This window comes from Scyliorhinus torazame, chromosome 9 (genome assembly GCF_047496885.1).
Source record: "Scyliorhinus torazame isolate Kashiwa2021f chromosome 9, sScyTor2.1, whole genome shotgun sequence".
Taxonomy (NCBI): domain Eukaryota; kingdom Metazoa; phylum Chordata; class Chondrichthyes; order Carcharhiniformes; family Scyliorhinidae; genus Scyliorhinus; species Scyliorhinus torazame.
In genome coordinates, this window is record NC_092715.1 from 69,163,122 (window position 1) to 69,187,214 (window position 24,093).

At 43.9% G+C, this 24,093-nt stretch overlaps 1 protein-coding gene across 5 annotated transcripts in view; it reads left to right on the forward strand.

Annotated features, from left to right (window-relative positions):
• Positions 1 to 18,506, forward strand: part of gfm2 (GTP dependent ribosome recycling factor mitochondrial 2) — a 77,701-nt gene extending 59,195 nt beyond the window's left edge. For 4 of the 5 annotated variants that reach the window (XM_072516074.1, XM_072516078.1, XM_072516077.1 and 1 more), the window contains 7 exons: positions 2,550 to 2,730; positions 2,827 to 2,903; positions 3,767 to 3,905; positions 4,912 to 5,097; positions 6,743 to 6,858; positions 16,269 to 16,451; positions 17,943 to 18,506. In XM_072516074.1, the coding sequence (XP_072372175.1) occupies positions 2,550 to 2,730; positions 2,827 to 2,903; positions 3,767 to 3,905; positions 4,912 to 5,097; positions 6,743 to 6,858; positions 16,269 to 16,451; positions 17,943 to 18,071 (1,011 nt within the window). In that variant the 3' untranslated portion in view covers positions 18,072 to 18,506. The remainder of the gene's footprint in view (positions 1 to 2,549; positions 2,731 to 2,826; positions 2,904 to 3,766; positions 3,906 to 4,911; positions 5,098 to 6,742; positions 6,859 to 16,268; positions 16,452 to 17,942) is intronic. The other variant, XM_072516076.1, reaches the window with a different exon arrangement.
• Positions 18,507 to 24,093: the final 5,587 nt, after the last annotated feature.

Below are 24,093 nucleotides of genomic sequence, written 5' to 3' on the forward strand. Positions count from 1 at the left end.
AGGCTTTCAAGTGTCAGTTGATAGGAATACAGGACAGGCATGTTCCTGTGAGGAAGAAAGACAAATACGGCAATTTTCGGGAACCTTGGATGACGAATGATATTGTAGGCCTCGTCAAAAAGAAAAAGGAGGCATTTGTCAGGGCTAAAAGGCTGGGAACAGACGAAGCCTGTGTGGCATATAAGGAAAGTAGGAAGGAACTTAAGCAGGGAGTCAGGAGGGCTAGAAGGGGTCATGAAAAGTCATTGGCAAATAGGGTTAAGGAAAATCCCAAGGCTTTTTACACTTACATAAAAAGCAAGAGGGTAGCCAGGGAAAGGGTTGGCCCACTGAAGGATAGGCAAGGGAATCTATGTGTGGAGCCAGAGGAAATGGGCGAGGTACTAAATGAATACTTTGCATCAGTATTCACCAAAGAGAAGGAATTGGTAGATGTTGAGTCTGGAGAAGGGGGTGTAGATAGCCTGGGTCACATTGTGATCCAAAAAGACGAGGTGTTGGGTGTCTTAAAAAATATTAAGGTAGATAAGTCCCCAGGGCCGGATGGGATCTACCCCAGAATACTGAAGGAGGCTGGAGAGGAAATTGCTGAGGCCTTGACAGAAATCTTTGGATCCTCGCTGTCTTCAGGGGATGTCCCGGAGGACTGGAGAATAGCCAATGTTGTTCCTCTGTTTAAGAAGGGTGGCAGGGATAATCCCGGGAACTACAGGCCGGTGAGCCTTACTTCAGTGGTAGGGAAATTACTGGAGAGAATTCTTCGAGACAGGATCTACTCCCATTTGGAAGCAAATGGACGTATTAGTGAGAGGCAGCACGGTTTTGTGAAGGGGAGGTCGTGTCTCACTAACTTGATAGAGTTTTTCGAGGAGGTCACTAAGATGATTGATGCAGGTAGGGCAGTAGATGTTGTCTATATGGACTTCAGTAAGGCCTTTGACAAGGTCCCTCATGGTAGACTAGTACAAAAGGTGAAGTCACACGGGATCAGGGGTGAACTGGCAAGGTGGATACAGAACTGGCTAGGCCATAGAAGGCAGAGGGTAGCAATGGAGGGATGCTTTTCTAATTGGAGGGCTGTGACCAGTGGTGTTCCACAGGGATCAGTGCTGGGACCTTTGCTCTTTGTAGTATATATAAATGATTTGGAGGAAAATGTAACTGGTCTGATTAGTAAGTTTGCAGACGACACAAAGGTTGGTGGAATTGCGGATAGCGATGAGGACTGTCTGAGGATACAGCAGGATTTAGATTGTCTGGAGACTTGGGCGGAGAGATGGCAGATGGAGTTTAACCTGGACAAATGTGAGGTAATGCATTTTGGAAGGGCTAATGCAGGTAGGGAATATACAGTGAATGGTAGAACCCTCAAGAGTATTGAAAGTCAAAGAGATCTAGGAGTACAGGTCCACAGATCACTGAAAGGGGCTACACAGGTGGAGAAGGTAGTCAAGAAGGCATACGGCATGCTTGCCTTCATTGGCCGGGGCATTGAGTATAAGAATTGGCAAGTCATGTTGCAGCTGTATAGAACCTTAGTTAGGCCACACTTGGAGTATAGTGTTCAATTCTGGTCGCCACACTACCAGAAGGATGTGGAGGCTTTAGAGAGGGTGCAGAAGAGATTTACCAGAATGTTGCCTGGTATGGAGGGCATAAGCTATGAGGAGCGATTGAATAAACTCGGTTTGTTCTCACTGGAACGAAGGAGGTTGAGGGGCGACCTGATAGAGGTATACAAAATTATGAGGGGCATAGACAGAGTGGATAGTCAGAGGCTTTTCCCCAGGGTAGAGGGGTCAATTACTAGGGGGCATAGGTTTAAGGTGAGAGGGGCAAAGTTTAGAGTAGATGTACGAGGCAAGTTTTTTACGCAGAGGGTAGTGGGTGCCTGGAACTCACTACCGGAGGAGGTAGTGGAGGCAGGGACGATAGGGACATTTAAGGGGCATCTTGACAAATATATGAATAGGATGGGAATAGAAGGATACGGACCCAGGAAGTGTAGAAGATTGTAGTTTAGTCGGGCAGTATGGTCGGCACGGGCTTGGAGGGCCGAAGGGCCTGTTCCTGTGCTGTACATTTCTTTGTTCTTTGTTCTTTGTTGAAACATGGGACAGAATTTTACGCTCTTCCCACCCCAGGTTCTGAGGCCGGAAAGGGGGGGGGGGGGGGGGCGTAAAATTGCATCGTCGGGACTCTCCGGGATCCCGCCTGTCCTGATCCAGATTCAATTTTACGGTTGGACGGGAAGGGCCTTGGGTGGCAAACCTGCTTTTCACCTATTAAGGCCCTTAAGATGCCACTTAATAGCCTTTTTCCACTAAAGTGCTGCGCCTGGACAGGTCGAGAGCTGTCCGCCAAGGGCGGGACTCCCCTCTAAGGGTGGACAAAAGCCCTGCCCACTACCAAGCAACGCTCAAGGGAGCATTAAATGGCTGTGGGAGTTTGAGAGTCGACAGTGGCCTATTAGGTGCTGACTCTCAGGATGGAGAGCTCTCTTAAAATTCTACCCATTAATATTTGACACATCTTTCCTTTGCTGTCAGACAGCAACAGGTGACACAATAGTTTCATCAAAGTCATCGGCAGCAGCTGCAGCCTGTCGCACAGGAAAGAAATCTGGGAAAAAATACAAGGAGCAGGAAGATCCCATGTTGGCTGCAGTTGAAATTCCAGAGCCAGTCTTCTTTTGCACAATTGAGCCACCATCAATGGCAAAACAACCAGGTACAGTACATTGCAATGTGTTTATCAATATCCAAGCAATGAGACTACATTTTGCAGATTCTTACAATATTTGACCTAACTTGTTTCTGCATATAGATTTGGACCATGCTCTTACTTGCCTCCAGCGGGAAGATCCCAGTTTAAAGGTGAAGATTGACCCGGATTCTGGTCAGGTGATGTATAACTTCACAGGTTATGGGTGGGATTCTCCATCCCGCTGCACCGACAGCAGGATTTTCCATCCCACCAGCTTGCCAATGGGGTTTCCCATTGTGGGCTGTGTGTGCGCGCTGCCAGCACAACGGACAACCCCGCCAGTGGAGAATCCAGCCCTATATCTTTTTTTCTTTACCGTGTGGTGTTGTGCTCACCTTTTTGAAACGTGGATGCTACTTGTGTTAGTTCTGCGACTCACTGGTTAACTTCATTGGATCAAATTCTAATGTGTGGGCACTCAATTAGAGGTCCGATTGGAATTGCAGAGACTATAAAGGTATGGTGCACACCATGACTGCTGAAGTATTATGGTATCAAAGATCCACTTTACAGCCTTGCTATTTAAACTGGCAGTGCGGAAGCATGAAAAATGGCCTCATTGACTGAACTTCTCTCTCAAGCTTTTGAGAAGCTTGCAATTAATCGATAAGGTAGCAAATTGAAGCTTCAGGGCATTCTGCGTCAGACTATATTCTGCATCGCACTGTATCTCTCATCACCCACAGCATTTACATTTGCACATTTTCTTCACAGCTAGAAGTGTTACTTAATTTAATTTGGCATGGCTATTTTCGTAGGTATGGGGGGGCGGTAGATTAGTGCACCCAAACCATTTACGTATCATGTAAAATGAAGAATATTGTCTAGACAGATGAATACACAGAACAGTAGTCATTTTACTCGATGCAAATTAACTAATAGTAAGAACTTAGGAAGCCATAAAGCCCCTCAATCCTGTTTGCCGTTCAGTTGATTTAACCCCATTTACCCTCCCCTCCAAAATGAAACATCAGTTGACTGTTCTCTGCTGCTTTGATAGACTATCTTATGTGGAATGGGTGAGCTGCACATTGAGATAATCCATGATCGTATCAATAGAGAGTATGGAATTGAGGCGTATCTCGGACCCCTCCAGGTGGCCTACAGAGAAACTATAATGCAGTCTGCTAGTTCAAGTGGTAAGCTCTTAATGTGCTGCGATATTCGGTCAATTTAATGTCATTGAAGCAATTCCCTAAATTTGATATTTTGGTTCAGGTTTTTCACTAATAATAATCTTTATTGTCACAAGTAGGCTTACAACTACACCAGTACACAGGCAGAGGCTGAATGCTTTTCAAACGCTGCCTTTTGCTTCCAGTATTTCCCACCAGAAATTAAATGAGGTCCACCCAGAAATTGGCAGGTGTGCTATAATTGTTCACAAGTTACAGTAACACACCACACATTGGATTTCCTTAATTATATTAGCTGCAAAGGACACCTGCTTGTTTCTAGCACTCAGCATAGCTCTGGGTGGAGGGAATTTAAGGCATTTGCAGTCAATTCCATCCTACAACTAAGGGTACTGGCTAGCAGAGGCTGTGCAGCTGACCACCAAACACAAACTAACCCGGCTATGAAATACCATCACAGGATCCAGGACCCATCTTGGTCACTGACAGAAGTTGCAGCCTGGCAGGAGTTCATTGGGATTCTGCAATGTACAGAAAATAATAATCCTCATTCACCTTTGCAGTATGGAGGCCAAAGATTAAACCAGTTGCAGCAACTAGAAAAAAAAGTCAAATGAAATCACAACAAATAATGTCGAAGAATGTCTGTCTCTTGGTTCAGGCGCCACTTCAGAGATTTAAGTACATTATCCAGGCTGACACGTCAATACAGTACATTTTGGAGCGGCTGTCATTTGGATTAGGCATTCAACCAAGGTTCCACCTGCCTGCTCAAGGTGATGCAGAACAACCTATGAAAATATCTGAAGAGCAGGGAAATTCCTTCACTGTCCTGGGCAACAATGTCTCACAACCAACATCACTGAAACAGATAATCTGCTCATGTATTTAATTTCTCTTTATGGGATTTTGCTATGCGCACATTGTTTATTCTGTTATCTTCTAAAACAATGACTACACATCTGAGGACTTTATGAGCAGCTTCAATACAAATTGTTTCTTTCTTCAGATACATTGGACAGAACAGTTGGGGGGAAACGTAACCTGGTAACTGCTGAGCTTTCTGTCCATCCGTGGCTCGGAGAAGGGACAATGTCAACGCCACTAATTGAAATTTCAGATCTGCTAATTGAACAGCTTTCTAAGGAAACACTGCATGCTGTAGAAAATGGAATCCAAAACTCGTGTCTTCAAGGTACCAAACTACACATCTAATCTTTATCATGTGTATTTAACTGGGTGCACAGTGGTTAGCACTGCTGCCTCACTGCGCCAGGGTTCAATTCCGAATTTGGGTGACTGTCTGTGTGGAGTTTGCACTTTCTCCCCATGTCTGCATGGGTTTCCTCCGGGTGCTCTGGTTTCCTCCCACAGTACAAGGATGTGCAGGTTATTCGGAGGCTTTATGGGTGCAGGTGGAGTTGAGCTCGTGTAGGGGGTCGGGGTTAAGGGTACTGGTCATGGCTTCCTTTTTCTCCAGGGAATACTCAGGGAATTGGGTGATGGCTTCCACACTGAAGAATTTTGGCAGCATTTTAAATTGCGGGCGGTATCGAAGTTGGTGCCGGTTTGCACAAACCACATGCTTGAGCTGGCGAGGCTGGATGCTGAGGTTTAGGGGATGGGAGGAAAAGTGGTGTTTCTGTGAGGAAGGATTTGTTTTTGGAGGGATAATTTGCGAGCCTTGAGGAGTTGTTCAAGAAATTTGGGCTCTCACAGGCGGATGTACCCAGATATTTACAGGGGCGTGAATTTGTGAAGAAGATCTGTCCAGCATTCCCCATGGTGCCCCCTTGTTGCTGGAAAGGGTTTTGTCCCTGGCGGAAGGGAGTACCTCAGCGGTTTATGGGAGGCTTATAGCGGAGGAGGGAGTAACCTTGGTACGGGTGAAGGCCAAATAGGAGGAGGAGCTGATGTCTGAGTTGGAGGAAGGGGTTTGGTGTGAGATTCTGCATAGGGTGAACGCAACATCATCCTGTGCAAAGCTGAAGGTGGTGTATAGAACCCATTTGACCAAGTCCAAGAGGAGCAGGATATTTGCGAGATTGAAGGGTGAGTGTGTGTATTGTGGGAGGGGCGGGCCCAGCTAATCATGTACATAGGTTCTGGTCATGTCCTAAGCTTGAGGGTTTCTGGGTCTCCTCCTTTGGCACCATGTTGGCGATCCTACAAATTGAGTTGAACCCTTGTCCTCTCGGGGCCATATTCGGGGTATCGGACTTGCTGGAGCAGCATACTGGAGCGGGGCTGATGTCCTGGCTTTGCTGATTGCTCAAAGGCAATGGGTAGGAAGTCAGCTTCACCATCCAGCGCCTCGTTGTGGCTGGGCGATCTTATGGGGTTTTTGTATCTCGAGAAAGTTAAGTGCACCATGAGTGGCACAATTGAAGGGTTTTACCGAAGGTTACAGCCGTTTATTTTGTATTTTAAAGAGCTGGTCACCGTTAGTTGTTGGGGCAGGCGTTGGTGGGGTTTTTAGTTGGCTCTCTGGTTGGGGGGCGGGGGGGCATTTGTTGCTATGTATAACATTTAAAAAGCTGAATAAAGATATATTTTTTATAAAGATATGCAGGCAAGGTGGATTGGCATACTAAATTGCCCCTTAGTGTCAAACGGTTAGGTGGGGTTACTGTGGAGTGGGCCTAGATAGGGTGATCTTTCAGAGGGTTGTTGCAGACTTGATGGGCCGAATGACCTTCTGCACTGTACGGTTTCTATGATTTATTTTAGATTTATTTCAATTATATTCATAAATGACAAACTGTCATGTTCTGTAAGTCACAAAGTGTGAAGTCTGAAGCAAATGGCAAATATATCCATTTGCCTGTTTCTTGTTGTAGGTCCTTTGTTGAGATTCCCTGTTCAGGATGTGGTGGTTGTACTACAGTGTCTCAGTGTGCATCCTGGAACATCATTGGCAATGATTTGTGCGTGCGTGTCACGTGGCGTGCAGAAGGTAAGGCCTTGAGAAATCCATGCTAAATACTGTACACAGCTGTTTTTCTAGACAGTGTCAGGTACTACCTGTTTACAGGGTTATAATCTGATTGAAACATTCAAGGAACATCATAATCCAGGAGGTGGTTAATAAGGGCAAGCTGAACTCTGAAATTAAATTGCTACCTTGGAAGTGCTCCAGGATTTCTGTTATCTCCACCACTCATTTTAGACGTGGTCTTTGTGTACAGCTATAATAATGAGCCACTGATGATGCGATTGCCCACTAACACCTGCCGAATCTGCACTGAACCTGAAATAGAATGACAACTTTTAGTTGAGTGGCAGGATAATTGAACAGGAAAAACTGCTCTGTTCAGGATGGTGTCTGCATGAGTGGTGAATCATCTGCCATACTCCTAACCTTGAGCCTTTTATATGATGGAGAGGTTTTGAGAGCAATCATTGCGGAGTAGCCAGTTTCTCCCCGGTTCTTGCTGGGATGGCTGATGCAGTTAAGTTGTTAATAAATGGAGACGCCCCTACCCCTGGTCCCCAACTTCCAAGGTGATGGGAACTTCAGCAATGATGGTACTGTTGAGGGTTAGGGAGAGAGGGTGGGCCTTTCCTTCGTTTGTGCTGGCAGCACTTAGTTGCCTGTCATTTGTCAGCCCCTTACTGAAGGCTGACACTGTTTTCCTTACTGTAAGAGGGACTGTGAATGAAACTGGCACTAAAATCAGCAGCAGAATAAGCGCTCCTGATGATATGATGGAGAGAAGGTCTTTTCTCAAACAGTTGATTGGACAATAATTTATTTATGCTATTTTCTGGATTTGACGTAACTAGAGAATTTTCCACATTATTAGGTAGGCGTTAGCAGCGTCGTTGTACTGGAGCAGCTCGGCTAAGGAAATGTCTACCTGTGCTTTTCAACTCTATAACTTAAAGGTTTTCAGGTCCCATAACCATGACTGTGTCCACTGTACTCCAAACCGCTTAAGTAGCATAGTCACTGGCTGGTCTTCAGATGAGCAAACAGGCACCGGGGCTCCTCATGTGAGCAGCACAACTTACCATAACATGAGCGAGTGCATTGTGCTGAATTTTTCACTTGCACTGAATCCGGCTATACTTTCACCTGGAGCATTGCTGATGACAACAGAAGTTTGATAGCAAACAGCGCACTTTCATTTGAGTTCATCTAAAACCCACTAAATTGCATCCGTATTGGAGAATCCCAATTCTTGTGAGCAGCAGTGTGGGAATTTGCTTGTTGAGGAACAAATGCGCAAACCCAAGTTTCAGTGTTAGGGATTTACAACACCTTGAAGAATCATTCATATAGGCTAGTGCAGTGGCACAAATTATATACATTGGCAATAGTCATGGGTGATGGTTGCCTGCTTAACCATGGAGAGTGTTGCATAGCTCAGGAAGGCCCAAAAGTGAGGGAGAAATTAACTTGTTTCCCCCTTTTTAAAGAGGCACTTACTCCTGGGGCAACCGATTGCCAGGCTTCTTCCAGTGTCACTGAAATCACCTGCAAAGAGGCACACAAGTGGAATAACTTACTCCCTTCCTCTCCCTGTAAGTGAGCTCTTTGCTTTTTCTGACCACTTCTCAAATTTGACTTCAACACATTGATGACCACTCGCGAACCACATCCTGTTGCTTTGTCGCGCAGTATATTGAGGCTATATAATGCATTGCTAAAATAGGAAGTTCAAAAAACTGCATTTTCACAAAGCATTGAATGGAAAAACGAGCTTGAACCTGATTGGCATTGAAATCGGATTCAAACTGCGTTATTTTTCTGAGCTACTTACAAAGATCCCACCTTATTTGGCTCAACCATCTCGATCCGTTCGTGTTGGGTATGAGTAGCTGTAACTAAACAACCAGTGCTTCCTGGGGGGGAAGGAGACTGCTTGTTTAATTTAGAGGCTGACTATTAAAGAGCCAAAGCAAGTAGTCAACCAAAAAAGCAAATGAAGACGATAATGAGATAAACTCGCTAATCTTGTAGTCCTAGTGGAGGACCATGTTCAATGGCAGCCTGATATGCCGGTTGGTCTGTAACATTGTTACCCTGATTAAAATACTGGTATCAGTAGGGGGGGTTCACAACTCTTTAGTGGTTAGCACTGCTGCCTCACAGCGCAGGGTCCCAGATTCAATTTCGTCCTTGGGGGACTGTATGTGTGGAGTTTGCACGTTCTCCCCGTGTCTGCGTGAGTTTCCTCCGAGTGCTCCGGTTTCCTTCCGCAGTCCAAAGTTGTGCAGGTTGGGTGGATTGGCCATGATAAAAAGTTGCTTTGAGAAAAAGTCATCCAGACTTGAAACGGTAATTCAGTTCTCTCTCCACAGATGCTGTCAGACCTGCTGATATTGTGCATGGGCCCTGACAATATCCCGGCAATAGTACTGAAGTCTTGTGTTCAGAACTTGCCACATCCCTACCCTGCCGCATCCCTAACCAAGTTGTTCCAGTACATCTACAACATTGGCAATTACACGGCAATGTGGAAAATTTCCCAGGTGTGTCCTGTACACAAGAAACAGGACAAATCCAACCCAGCCAATTACCGCCCTATCAGTCTACTCTCCATCATCATCAAAGTGATGAAAGGATATTAAGTGGCACTTACTCAGCAATAACCTGTTCACGGACGCTCAGTTTGGGTTCCGCCAGTTACTCAGTTCCTGACCTCATTACAGCCTTGGTTCAACCGTGGACAAAAGAGCTGAATGCTTGAGGTGAGAGTGACTGTCCTTGACATCAAGGCAACATTTGACCAAGTATGGCATCAAGGAGCCCTAGCTAAATTGGAGTCAATGGGAATCGGGGAAAACTCTCCGCTAGTTGGAGTCGTAACTGGCATAAAGGAAGATGGTTGTGGTGGTTGGAGGTCAATCATCCCAACTCTAGGATATCACTGCAGGAGTTCCTCAGGGTAGTGTCCTAGGTCCAACCATCTTCAGCTGCTTCACCAATGACCTCCCTTCCCTCACAAGATTAGAAGTGGGGGTGTTTGCGGATGACTGCACAATGTTCAGCACCATTCGTGACTCCTCAGATAATGAAACAGTCCGTGTCCAAATGCAGCAAGACCTGGACAATATTCAGGCTTGGGCTGACAAGTGGCAAGTTACATTTGTACCACACAAGTGCCAGGCAATGACCATCTCCTACAAGAGAGGGCCTAACCACCACCCCTTGACATTCAATGGCTTTACCATCGCTGAATCCCCCACAATCAACATCCTGGGGATTACCATTGATCACAAACTGAACTGGACTAGCCACATTAATACTGTGGCTACCAGGGCAGGTCAGAGGCTAGGATTCCTACTGCAAGTAACTCACCTCCTAATCCCCCCTTAGGCCTGTTCACCATCTAGGAGTGTAATGGAATACTCATTACTTGCCTGGATGAATGCAGCTCCATCAACACTCAAGAAGCTCAACACCATCCAGGACAAAGCAGCCCGCGTGATTGCTCCTCCTTCCACAAACATTCAAACCCTCTACCACCAACGAACAATGATAGCCATGTGTACCATCTACAAGATGCACTGCAGTAACTCACCAAGCCACCTTAGACAACACCTTCCAAACCCACGACAACTATCCTCTAGAAGGACGAGAGCAGCAGATATCTGGGAACACCCCCACCTGGAGGTTCCCCTCCAAGTCACTCACCACCCCGACTTGGAAATATATCGCCGTTCCTTCACTGTTGCTGGATTTAAATCCTGGAACTCTCTTCCTAACAGCACAGTGGGTGTACCTACCCCTTAAGGATTGCAGCGGTTCAAGAAGGCGCATCAGCACCACCTTCTCAAGGGTAACTAGGGACAGGCAATAAATGCTGGCCTAACCAGCAAAGCCCACATCCCGTAAATGAATCTTTAAAAAAAATCTGCAGTTATCAGCTGTTATCTAAAACTTGTGTCCAAAGATGTACAGGTTAGTTGGGTTTACAGGGATAGGGCTGGGTGGTTGGACTTAGGTAGGTGCTCTTTCAGACTCAATGGGCCGAATAGCCTCAAAGAACAAAGAAAAGTACAGCACAGGAACAGGCCCTTCGGCCCTCCAAGCCTGTGCCGACCATGCTGCCCGTCTAAACTAAAATCTTCTACACTTCCTGTTGCTAACTTTTGGTTGGCTCTTAATTCGTAATTTACTCTATTTGTTTAACCTTTGCTCTAGAGTCGCCAGGTATCTTTATGATACCGCCACGAGGTTCAAGTTCAAGTAATGATCAATAACTCAACACACCAATTAGTAAGATTCAAATCAAAGCATATTTATTATACACAGTAAATCACTACTCATGCATAAACTCTACTTTCTAGACTATTCCTATCACCAAAAGGCCTATACTTAGCTTCGGACTGGCCCACCAGGTATGGGGAACAAATGGCCTTTCGTTCAGGTCCTGAGTCTGCATGATTCAAAGGCTGGTATGGACTTGTAGCTAGGAGAGCCTATCTCGTGGCGAGCGTTGACTTGAGACTTGGTTGATGCGGCAGCGAGGCAGGTCACTGTCAAGGGTTGGTTCGAGCTGCTGAGTGACCCTGCCAAAGAAGGACGATTTGAACTTGGGGGCTTTACTTTATAGTCCCCAGGGGCTTCTCGCCCTTCGCGGCGGACCCCGTACCTGGTTCCAAGTGATTGGACTGCGTTCCAATCACTTGGATCGATTTCTCCAATACTGGAGTTGTTCCCTGATCGTTGGGCGGTCCCTAAATGTCCGTTGGCCTTCCTTTGTCTTGGCTCCTGCTGGCGCCGAGGAGTCTGGCTTGGCTTTATTCACCTTAACTGTTGCCATTGTGCCTTGGAATCGCTCATTACTATGCAGATGGCTGCTGGTTTCAGTGCTGTCTGGTTTCTTACAGGTTTCAATACACATGATTTCTGTATTTGCTAGTCTTTGCCTGTGTTGGCTGAATTTCCCTTCAGCCTTTGCGGTTCTCCATTTTAAGTCGGGAAGTGGCCAACCCAGGTGGCTACATTCCTGGATCCGTTTCCCTCTATTCCCATCCGATTCATGTATTTGTCAAGATGCCCCTTAAATGTCACTATCGTCCCTGCTTCCACCACCTCCTCCGGCAGCGAGTTCCAGGCACCCATTACCCTCTGTGTAAAAAAAACTTGCCTCGTACATCTCCTCTAAACCTTGCCCCTCGAACCTTAAACCTATGCCCCCTAGTAATTGACCCCTCTACCCTCTGACTATCCACTCTGTCTATCCCCCTCATAATTTTGTAGACCTCTATCAGGTCGCCCCTCAACCTCCGTCGTTCCAGTGAGAACAAACCAAGTTTATTCAACCGCTCCTCATAGCTAATGCCCTCCATACCAGGCAACATCCTGGTAAATCTCTTCTGCACCCTCTCTAAAGCCTCCAAATCCTTCTGGTAGTATGGCGACCAGAATTGAACACTATACTCCAAGTGTGGCCTAACTAAGGTTCTGTACAGCTGCAACATGACTTGCCAATTCTTATACTCAAAGCCCTGGCCAATGATGGCAAGCATGCCCTATGCCCTCTTGACTACCTTCTCCACCCTTTCAGTGACCTGTGGATCTGTACACCTAGATCTCTCTGACTTTCAACCATTCACTGAGAACCGTCTGCTCTCTAGATGATCCAGGGTAATTGGAGATGGGCAATAAATGCTGGCCATGCCTGTGATGCCCACATTCCAAGAATGAATTAAAATAAAGTTCTCTAACTCAGACTCCCTTCGAGTGTGATTCCTCGCTGGGAGCATGAGATCAGTGAATTTACCCTTCTATTGTGAGCACATATCTGACAGATACAGCAAGAAAAGGAAGATTTTTTTTAAAAAAAGTAATTTTAAAAAGCTAAACATGAATAAAGTACTGATGGAAGATGGAGTCACTTGAAGAGGTTTTCCAGATGTATAACCTGACAATCCATGAAAATTAAACAAAATGGAATAGATTGCCATTGAGGAAAAAAAATAAAATATGATAAGTATATCAAAGGCTGTCAACACCCAAGGCATTTCCTGACTGACGTCTCACAAGGCAGTTACCTAACAATCTCTGATTTCCTGAATGAAGAGACTTGGCTGTTAGCAAACCATTTTCCAGTTGCTGATTTTGAAGATGAGCTTGTAGTCAACCGTAGCTGGAAACGCTCAGTGTTTTTATATATAGTATATAGAAATCTGAATTCCGTTTAGTTCTCATTCATTCTGGTGGTAGCGTTTAAGGGCTGAATGGTCTACTTATGTGCCTAATGCGTAGGTTTGTATGTTAAATATAATTCCAGGAACCAGAATGTGGAATCAAAGTAACCATGAGGCTCAGGGGGCTCAATGCTACTCCTGTTTAAATGGTAAAGCAGCTTCTGGCAAGTGGCGATGCATGGTTAAACTCAAATATCTAAAGGCTGCTGCCTAATTTGTTTTGCTCCACTGTTATCTTTACAAAAATGACACTTCACTGTCTGTTTCGTTGTTGAATGGTGTGAAGTTACTGTGTTTGAGCAGTAGTTACAAACTAAGCTCACCGCACAAGGTTTAGACTTGTTCATTTCATTCTAAGTGCACTTTTAATAATGTGTAAAATGCTTATTTCAGTCAAACAACCTTGCTGGCACTGAAAATTAACTGTTACAAATGAGGAATCTCATTCCTTCAGGTCTTCATTGGTGTTGCCAGATTTTTTAAAAAAATATAGCATTTTAAATATTTTTTTCATTATTGCCCCCTTTTTCTCTCAATCCAATTTTTCTTTCTTTCTCCATTTCTTTTTCTAATACCTGAATGGACATTGAAATCACCCCTTCTAACTTACAGTTCTTTTCTCTGCCTTTGTGCTGTTAATTTCTCAGCCCTCCAATCTGATTGGTTAAGGTGTAACACAGTTGCTCGCCCTGTTCAGCAGGTACCAGAGACAGTATCATTATCAACTCACATTTCTGACAACTTGCCATGCAAAAGATTTAAAAATCTAAACAGACAAATATGACTAATGTCATTTGCTATGGAAAGTTTTTAAAAATAAATTTAGAGTACTCATTATTTTATTTTCAATTAATGGGCAATTTAGCATGGCCAATCCACCTACCCTGCAGATCTTTGGGTGTGGGGGTGAAACCCACGCAGACACGGGGAGATCGTGCAAACTCCACACGGACAGTGACCCAGGACTGGGATTTGAACTCCGGGCCATAGGCAGCAGTGCTAACCACTGTGTCACCTTGCCGTCCTATCTGCTATGGAAAGTTGGAGTCCCTAAAAATAAATTTGAAGCTAAATATAATTTAGCATAATAATTAATAGCTCCAAACAATAGAACTTCATTCCCAAACTGTTAACTCAGAACTTATCTCCACTAAATACTGCTCAGTCATCACATCTGACCTACCTTGACTCCTGGTCCTCCTAAAATTAAAAATTATGATCCTATCATTTGTAGCAGATTTCCCTTGGCCCTATCTCTGTAACTTCCTCTAGTTTTACAACCATCTTCCAAACTCTGTTGTTAGGATACTGGACCAGACCCCAACATTTTTTAGGATACCGGGCGAGAACCCTAAACAATTTATTTCAATTTATAAAGATGTAAGGAATGGATACTTCACCCCGGTAAAGATGACTCTGACCAATAGGTATCTTTTATGTTAAAACCAAACTTTAATTTAAACACCGAATTAACCACATCAACATCAAATTAAATAGCTCTACAATTATTAGTTAAACTGTTCTTAGACAAAAAAAAACTTAAACTTACCATCTATACCTGCTACTGACTCCAATTAAGCACCCCAATACAGTTCAAATGCCACTTAGAAATAATGTGGAGATGCTGGCGTTGGACTGGGGTGAGCACAGTACGAAGTCTTACAACACCAGGTTAAAGTCCAACAGGTTTGTTTCGATGTCACTAGCTTTCGGAGCGCTGCTAATGGTCGCTTTCCAAGCATTGTTTGGCATCTTTGAATCTGGCTATATATGTGTTTCTGGAACAGACCTCTTCATTCACCTGAGGAAGGAGCAGCGCTCCGAAAGCTAGTGACATCGAAACAAACCTGTTGGACTTTAACCTGGTGTTGTAAGACTTCGTACTTAGAAATAAAGTTAACAAACGGCTTACTTGCTTAGTTGTGTAGAGACTTGGGAGAGAGAGACCCTTTCAGGAGCAGAATCAGTACAGTTCTGTTCAACCTAGCAGCATTTGTCAGACTCAAATCCTACGGCAAACTGCAAAATTACAGACAGACCTGGCTTTTCCCATTAATTGCATCATCTGTGTCCACTAAGATGTCACATGACCTTATCTAGGACTAAATACAGCCCCTTATAAATTATCTACTCCAGGGAATCTCCAGCAACCATAACAATATTTAATTAGCCCTCTATATGTAAACAAGTAAATGGTTAGAAACAGTCATGACGTCACTTTTTAAAACTCCTTAATTGTAGCTTGGGCAGATGCACAATCTGGAAAACTAAACCTAGGTTTTTTTAACAATATTACTACAACAAATATATACCTTAACCCAGGATTTTGATAATATTACTGCCACAAATATAAAATGTAATATGTAACAATTTCTACATTCATCAAATTGTTCATTTGACTCCAGCCTCCTTTACTTCCGCCCCTCACTTTCATCACCAACTTTGTCCCAGTTTCTAGAATTTCCTCCACACCCTGCTTTCTCTTCTCCTTGAAGACCACCTCTTTGACAGAACTTTTGGATGACCCTTCTAATCTTTCTTACTTTGACTCGTCATCCCTTTTCACTCACCTCCGTGATCGACCGTGGAATATTTTCTACCCAAATAGTGATGTATGAATACAAATTGTTGTTGATGATGACATGGTTTAAATTACAGTCAATTAAAAACAACCTTCAAGGTGTTGATAAAAGCAAAATACTGAGGATGCTGGAAATCTGACAGAAAAATACTGGATAAACTCAGCAGGTTTGACAGCATCCGAGGAGAGAGAAACATTAACTGCTTCGAGTCCATTGACTCTTCTACAGGCCCTTTAACATTAACTCTGTATTTCTCTCCACAGAGAGAGAATAATAATAATAATCGCTTATTGTTACACGTAAGCTTCAGTGAAGGTACTGTGAAAAGCCCCTTTTTGAGGTTTTGAGTTCAGTGTAAATTGGTGTCTAAAGACAAGTAAAAGATTTTCTGTCATTTTATTTAAGGGTTCAAGCTTTACTTCATCATTGTAACCAGGGTAGATTTTCAATTGTTTTGAATATTTACACTTTTGTTTGGCTGCAGATCTACTCAGTGACATAATCACCTCATTAAAATTGTACATTCATGAATTGGACTTTTTTCTTCAAACTCTAGCTTTCTCAGTTCCATAGCCTGAATTTGCAATTGATCAAAGTGACACTGTTCCTTTACATTTAGGCATTAAAACAGGCTCAAAGCCAGGTGCTGGAACCTGTGATGAGCCTGGAAATCACAGTGGAAGAGGATTACCTTAGTGTGGTGCTGGCAGATCTGGCCCAGCGAAGAGGAAGCATCCGAGAAATTCAAAACCGGCAGGACAGCTGCGTTGCATTGGCTTCTGTTCCACTTGCAGAAATGATGGTAAGTTATAAAACACCTCCAGCTGAGCATTTGAAGGGTTTTATGAAAGGTTTGACCAGGAGTTTGTACACTTTAAGCCCAGTAAAGTCCCCATAATCCCGGATCACCATAGGCTGACTGGTGATGATTTAACCTGAGGATCACCACACCTCAGGCGAGGGAAAATGTTGTGAAGGCGGGGCCTTCCTGAATAACGTCAGCCGATACGGAATTGAACCCGCGCTGCTGGTCTTACTGATCAGCTCCTGAACGTGAGCCCAAAGAATCTGGGCATTGCCACATGTAAACAAAACTAAAGTAAAGTTTCCACTGTCAGATAATTTTGTGCTACCTTTTTGGAGCACAGCTGGTTCGTCAGCAGTGCAGTGAACTGGTTACCTCAATTTTCCACATATCGTTTTGTTTGGATAATTTATTCATAGCTGTCTGCAAAGCATACAGCCCTAATGGTGAAAGGGGAAAATCTGGCCAACAGGTCCAAATTTAAGAATATGTACATTTAAAGGTAAGAGGGGTGTGTGGGGATGATATGATCTCAATCATTATCAGACTTCAAAATAACCAGCCATGGTCAAGGCAGAGGAAACGGGCAAGCAAAAATAAATTGGAAGGAAACCCAATGCAGGGATTGACAAAACCTATTCTCTGTGCAACTGAAGTTGTGCAGCACCCACTCTATATTATGCAGCAGGGATGGTTATTGTATTTCACATTGCAGGATGCCCTCCGACTCAGGTGCAGCTCACCATTCCTGGCTGCTTATGAAAACTAGACTCCACTCTATTCCCGATACCTTCAGGTCAGATGGATAAGAAAACGCGAATAATCTGTCAAAGAAAGAGTACCCAACATTGCTATATATTACATAGACGACTCAAGGTTGAATCCCATAAGCTGTTGCTCGTTACCTGTTCATGTTTACTGCAGACTGTACAACCTTCTAGCTCTTTTATTGCATGTGCTGGACATCCATACCTCAGAAAGACATGCCTTCAACGTGCAATATGCACACCCCTTTTGAGACCTTACTGAGGGCTGCTACCAGCAGGTTGACCAGGGGAAGTGTTAAGGTGCATGTAACTCTTTAGACAATTTAAAATAAAGCTCAACATTGACTGATCCTTCGGCCTGCCTGTTTCTGGATAGGGCACCCAGGATAGGGCACTCCCTGCACCCAGTTCATTCCACCCGAGCAGCACAATCAAATTTTAACCTCTTAGTTTACTGCTAAATTCAAAAAGAATTTGCACTCAGATTTGCTAAGCATTGTCTTCAAATACATTTATGATATATTGTATAAGACTGTTTAAATTATGAAATAATAGAATTGTGAGAAATTATTCTCAGGTGAACATTATTTTTGATTTCGATTGAAGAATCTTGTTTACAGTATAAATGATTTTGGTTGTACAACTCATTCTTAGCTTTCCCGACAGTTTTAATGCTGTACGTTTTCCAATGGATCTGAACTTCTTTGTAAATTGGTTGCAGAGTTATTCAACTGCACTTCGCACTTTGACGTCAGGCAATGCTACTTTCACATTGGAGTTGTCCAGCTACGAGGCAATGACTCCACAAGATCAAAAGGTGCTTTTCAACAACGTGATGGGTGATGCGTAAGGTCCTGTGAAGGTGAACAAGTGACCGGTGGAAATTCCAGGCTGAACTCTTTTAAGGGTTAGATTTTCCCTTGAAACAGAAAATAATCCATCCGTAGTACAACAAGGATGTTTAAACTCTGGGTGCGGATCAGGGTATTCATGGGATGTTACCTGAATCCTGTTGAGAACAGAAAAGACTTCACCTCCTTGGGACATCATTTCTGACCAGAGTAGTCAGCGCTTAGTCCAATATTGACAAAATCCCAATCTGTGCTCAAGAAAATCTTTGGTCGGAAGTCTGTCTGTAAAATGACCTCTCTGGTTTGTAGGGTTGCCAACTCAGAGTGAAGCTGTTTTTGGAGATTTATTTTGCCTGAATCTGATTATGTCTTTGATTGACCTTTGACCTGTCATTTCCAAATTGTGCACAGTAAAGCCAAGTTTTCTATTTTAATGTGAGACTCTTGAGTTATCTCTCGGTGGAAAGCTTTCTACGTTTTAGGTCTTTGTAGCCAATGAAATGTTTCCAGCCCAGCGGTAAAACAGGAAGCTGGAAACTGCGCTCCTGCATACCTCTCAGTCTCTTGGGACTTTCTCTTCAGCAAGGGTCCCAGGAGCCGCGACAACTTTCTAGGCTAGGCTAGGCTGGACTGGTGGGTATCAATTCTCCAGCCAGGCAGGTGCAGTTGAAAGCTCAAACAGTCGCCCTTTATTGCATGCTCCTTTAGCTCCTGGCTGGGCTGGCTCCTTTGGTTTCTAATTGTCAGTCTCGCCTCGAGGTTGGGTTGACCCGAGGCTGGCTCGTTCTCCTGCTCAGTGCCAGCCTCCAGCGGGGAAATTAAACCGAATGGGCGATATCGTGAGCGTGGTATGTGTGCCAACATTGAGGGCATTTAAAAGTTTATTGGATAAGCATATGGATGATAGTGGCATAGTGTAGGTTAGATGGCTTTTGTTTCAGTGCAACATCGTGGGCCGAAGGGCCTGTACTGCGCTGTATCTTTCTATGTTCTATGCGTGGCCGTGACATAAACATCTAGGTCATCACGCTGCGTCTCCAGGATTGCTGTCTGTAAACACATTTATCCATCACCATTCAATAGATGGACTCTGTGGCCGCTGGGAGTCAATAAACAGAATCCTATCGTTTCAAAATCTTCTGGACTGTTTTTAGTATCTGCCGGGAGATAGCTGAGGGCGAATCCAGTCGTCTCCCAGTTATTCCAAGAGGAATGGCAACCCGACAAGTTTGGTGTGTATTGTTTGAAATCATGAAGCAGATCTCTCTGGTGCATCTTTATCTAAATTGAAGGATCTACAAAGTGTATTATTTTTTATGCCATAAAGTTTATATGCCAGGAAGTTCCATTAAAATAACACCTTGGTATCATGTTATTGCGAAACCAAGCGCATACGGTTGCACTGCACTGTGCGGGAGAAAATGGTACTGGTCAGTAGACTTCGAGGATAATAAGGTTGAACCTACATTTGAAAGAAGAGCAAGTTGGCAACTCTCCCCCTCCTCAGGCTTTAGATACTTGGCTAATTTAGGCCTTGGGTCAGTTGGAGGATGAACAAGGGTCTAAATTTAATTCAGGCTCATCTTCAGGGCGATTCTGTCCCCACCTCAACTGATTCCATTCTCTGCTGGTGCTGATACACCTGGGGGGTGTTCAATGGAGAAAACGGGTAGGATCATCTGCCATCCCCTTACCAAGTTCTGGGCACTGAAGCTGGGGCATGTCATGCACTGCAGCAGTCTAACCTATTTTCACACATGCCTGCTTTGCCACAATGTTCAATACGTCTACCTGCCAATGTAATTTTGGTCATTTGGCCAATGGCAACGGTAATGCAAAAGCGCCCTCTTTGCTGCTGGCATCCAACTTTGGAACATCAAAGAATTCTTCCAGCTACAGTAGGAGGCAGTTTGGACCTTCATGTCTGTACTGGCTCTTTGAAAGAACTGTCCAGTTAATCCCACACCCCTGCTCTTTCCGCATAATACTTCAGATTCCCTTTTCAAAATTTCTACTGCATCTGTGCTCTTTTTGAAAAAGCAGTAAACCTACACAATTGCACAGATTAGGTTGCGAGATTTATTTTTTTGACAGATTAGAGGCTTCACTGCAGCTTTGCGATAGGTGGAAAGCAGTTTATGCCAAACATCTTCCCTACAAGGAATCTAGCAATCTCTGTGTTGTGTATTTCCCCTTTTCTGACACCTGGAGCCAAGCAGCCAATTACATTGAAGAATTCTCACAGACTGAAAACCAGTAAATAAAATGCACTAAATTCTACAGAGCAAAATAAAGATAAGGACATAAACATTGAAAACTGAAATATAATTTTTTTCTTTAAAAAATGATTTATATTTAACTAACATATTCATTATAATGGAAAAAGTCAACATTACATAAAGATAAGTTTTCCAGGGCTGCTGTTAGAATATTGTTAAAAACCCAGTTCTGCCTCATTAACAAGGCATAACTTTAAGGGTTTTTCAAAAGTTATATTACAACACAAATGGGCAAAGTGGCATATCTTTAAGAAATTGATGTTTATAAATAGCTGCAGTGATGTCAGTGTGTGGGTGGAGCTGGGCTGTCTGTCTTTCACTTTTGTTTTGAGCTGGCAGTTGCAGTGTGTTTAGTTTCGTTTTCAGAGTTGGAGAGCTGTATTTAAAGCAAGCAGATATGTAAAATGCACTTTCTCTCTACAAGCTAAAGAATGCCTTTAGCTCATTGATGATTTCAAAGTAATACCTGTTTCTATAGAGAATTTAAACCTGCTGTCTTTGTAAAAAAAAAGGTTTAACTTGTGGATGTTGCTAGGAAAGGTATCAAGGGTTACCTATAGAGTACTGTATCTTTTGGGGGGATTATCAGGGTTGGTAGTTGATAAACTGGTTTACTGTGTGTTTATAAAATGTTAACTGGATTTATAGAATAAACATTGTTTTTGTTTAAAAATACATTTAGTTCTCTGTTGCATCACACCTGTAAAGTGGGCCCTTGTGCTCCCCATAACCAAAATCTATTAAAAGTTGTGGGTCAGGTGAACTCCCTGATATACTTTGGGGTTCTCTAAACCCTGGCCCGTAATAAAAGTCTTGTCAGTTCAACGATTTTTAAAGATTGTCATCTGTGGGGATTTCAGTGCATCTTGTGAAGGAGCAGGGAGTCACTGACAGCAACCTCTGCATTAACTGGGCTTATGAGCCAGTCAGCAGTTGCTGTCAATTTCACAATAAGAATGGTCAACTTTGACATTTCTGCTGTTAGTGTAAGTGCGACGTCTAGTGACAGGGATGTGCTGAGCGGCGCAGGAAAGATGGCTCTCCTCCTGGAAGTTGGAATTTGGCACCTTTAGCATAAAAATAGGCTACTAAATTTGTGAACAAAACCCTCATCCTTCAAGATCACCACAGCTACCAAAAAATGCCACAAACAATTCTAGAAGCTGAAAAGACGGCAGGATCAGGAAGAGCCTGGAAAGGAAGGGCGCTGGCTACGACAGGACGCATGGGCAACAGCAGAAACAGTACACCAACAACTGCAACCTTGGTTGACCCCCAAATAAAGCGAAACCCTGGAGTGCAGGGGCCCCGTCCACATGGTGGATATGATGACAACTGCCCTTTTGAATGGCACCTGGACAAAGGGAAACCCTGGAGTGCAGGGGTGCATCCACATGGCGAATATCGTGACAATAGCCATTTTGGACTGCCCCCCCCCCCCCACAAAGGGAAACCCCAGAGTGCAGGGGCACATTCACAAGGTAAGTATGGTTGACCCCGCAGGAAGGGATCAGGATAGTCACCTGAAACGTCAGAGGACTTAATGGCCAGTGAAAAGATCCTGCATCTTCGCCCATCTAAAAAATCTGAGGCCTGACCAACTGCGAGTAGGGAAGAGTTGGGTTGGGCAGACTTACCTATTGTGCTTCAGGACAAGGGCTCAACAAGAGGACAGCCTTCACGGCGACAAGATGGTCACAGACCCAGGGGGGCGGTATATTATGTTAGGGGTGTCCTGGAAGGGGCACCAGTGGTCCTTATAAACGTGTACGCTCCCGACTGCGATGATACGGAATTTATAAATACAACTCTGGCAGAAATCCTCAACATAGACGCACACCGGCTCGCTATTGGGGAGGGGGGACTTGAACTGTGTATAGGACCCACGAACGGACAGATCCAGTCCAAAACCAGGGAAACTATCAAACATGGCGAACAAATTGAATAATGTCATGGAGCAGATGGGGGCAGTGGACCCCTGGAAGTTCACGCACCCAGGGGAGAAGTTCTCTTTCTCCTTTGCAATCCATGGGTCAGACAAAGGTTTTTACAGGACGTGGAAGCCATTCACCAACTTGGATTGGATTTGTTTATTGTCACGTGTACCGAGGTGCAGTGAAAAGTATTTTTCTGCGAGCAGCTCAACAGATCATTAAGTACATGGGAAGAAAAGAAAATACATAATAGGGCAACACAAGGTATACAATGTAACTACATAAGCACCGGCATCGGATGAAGCATAAAGGGTGTAGTGTTAATGAGGTCAGTCCATAAGAGGGTCATTTAGGAGTCTGGTAACAGCGGGGAAGAAGCTGTTTTTGAGTCTGTTCGTGCGTGTTCTCAGACTCCTGTATCTCCTGCCCGATGGGAGAAGTACCAAGATCTGTTCGTGGTCAGCAACCAATAAAGTAGGGAGGGGGTGGGCATGGTGGGAGACACTGAGCAAGTCACGGATCAAGGAAGAGAAAGAAAGATGGGCGGGACAAATGTACCCAAAAGAAACACAGGACACTGGCAGAAGGGAGGAAAACAACAAGAGACCGATTTGATGGCAAATTAATGCCTGAACCACAATGTACATAAACCACTGCAAATAAGTGTTTTGGCCAAGTCTGGCAATGTAAAGTCTGCAAGAGAAGTATTTTCGTTAAGGGGAGCTATTGTTACAGTTGCCGGTTGGAACTTCTTCTTTTGTTGATATATTATTATGTGTTGGTCATGTTTGGCCCTGTGAATTTGTGATATAAACTTTTTTTCCAAATTTTCCCCCAAAAAGTTAGCGCAAGTGCAAAATCCAGGCTTTTCTGTATGTTTTGCAACACAGCAATAAACCCATAGAGTCCTGGATCATGTGACAGTGCCATGCTTGTAAAATAACGTGGGTGTATTTACATAATCTCCACAGACACGGGCCTTTCCACCAATCACAAGAGTTTTGCTTAGTTCCTGTGAAGCAATATAATTTCACAATGCTATTTTACACATTGCGCACAATGATATCTGCCGTGTACACTTGAGTGAAAGCCGATCCTGGATTTGCAGGGTTCTGACCACATTGTGATTGTTAATTACTTACCGGTAATCACTGCAGTTCATTCATCTAAAGGCATGCACAAGAATCTTTACATTTCCTCTCCACCAATGATGGCAGCAACCTCCCGGCTAAATGTGTACCACAATCAAGCACGCAAGTCTATCCCTCAAAAATATTACCCATGTAAACGTCGACCTTTACATTTGGCCCAAAATATTGGTCTCAAAAATGTGACTTTACGCAAGTATATACGGTAATTACAGTAATTCTTCCTGTCTGCTATTTCAGTCATAACGAAAATCTTTTTGAAATATTGCACGTTTCCGTATAATTTTATGTAGGCAACAATGTCACACTAATTCAATGTCTGTAAAAGGGAGTTATTCCCTAACCTGAAACCAAAGTGGGAAGCAGCTTAAATATGCAAATTAGAATCTTTCATTGCCTGTACTTTTCTGGTTATGAATGGATAGTTATGTATCGTGTCCATTTTGCCCATATTTAAGCAAGTGATGAGCAGCCTAAGCAGTGGTCTGTATAGAGACTGTTGGTGTTCACTCGGAGCCTGGCACTTTAATGTTTCACACAGGCCCAGGAGGAAGAGTGAGTTCAAAGGTGGTCCAGTGATTTCCAAATAGCTGGGTGCAGTCATCTATTTATGGTTTGCCTTTGTCCTGGTATGTTGCACAATTAAAGGCATTGTTACTT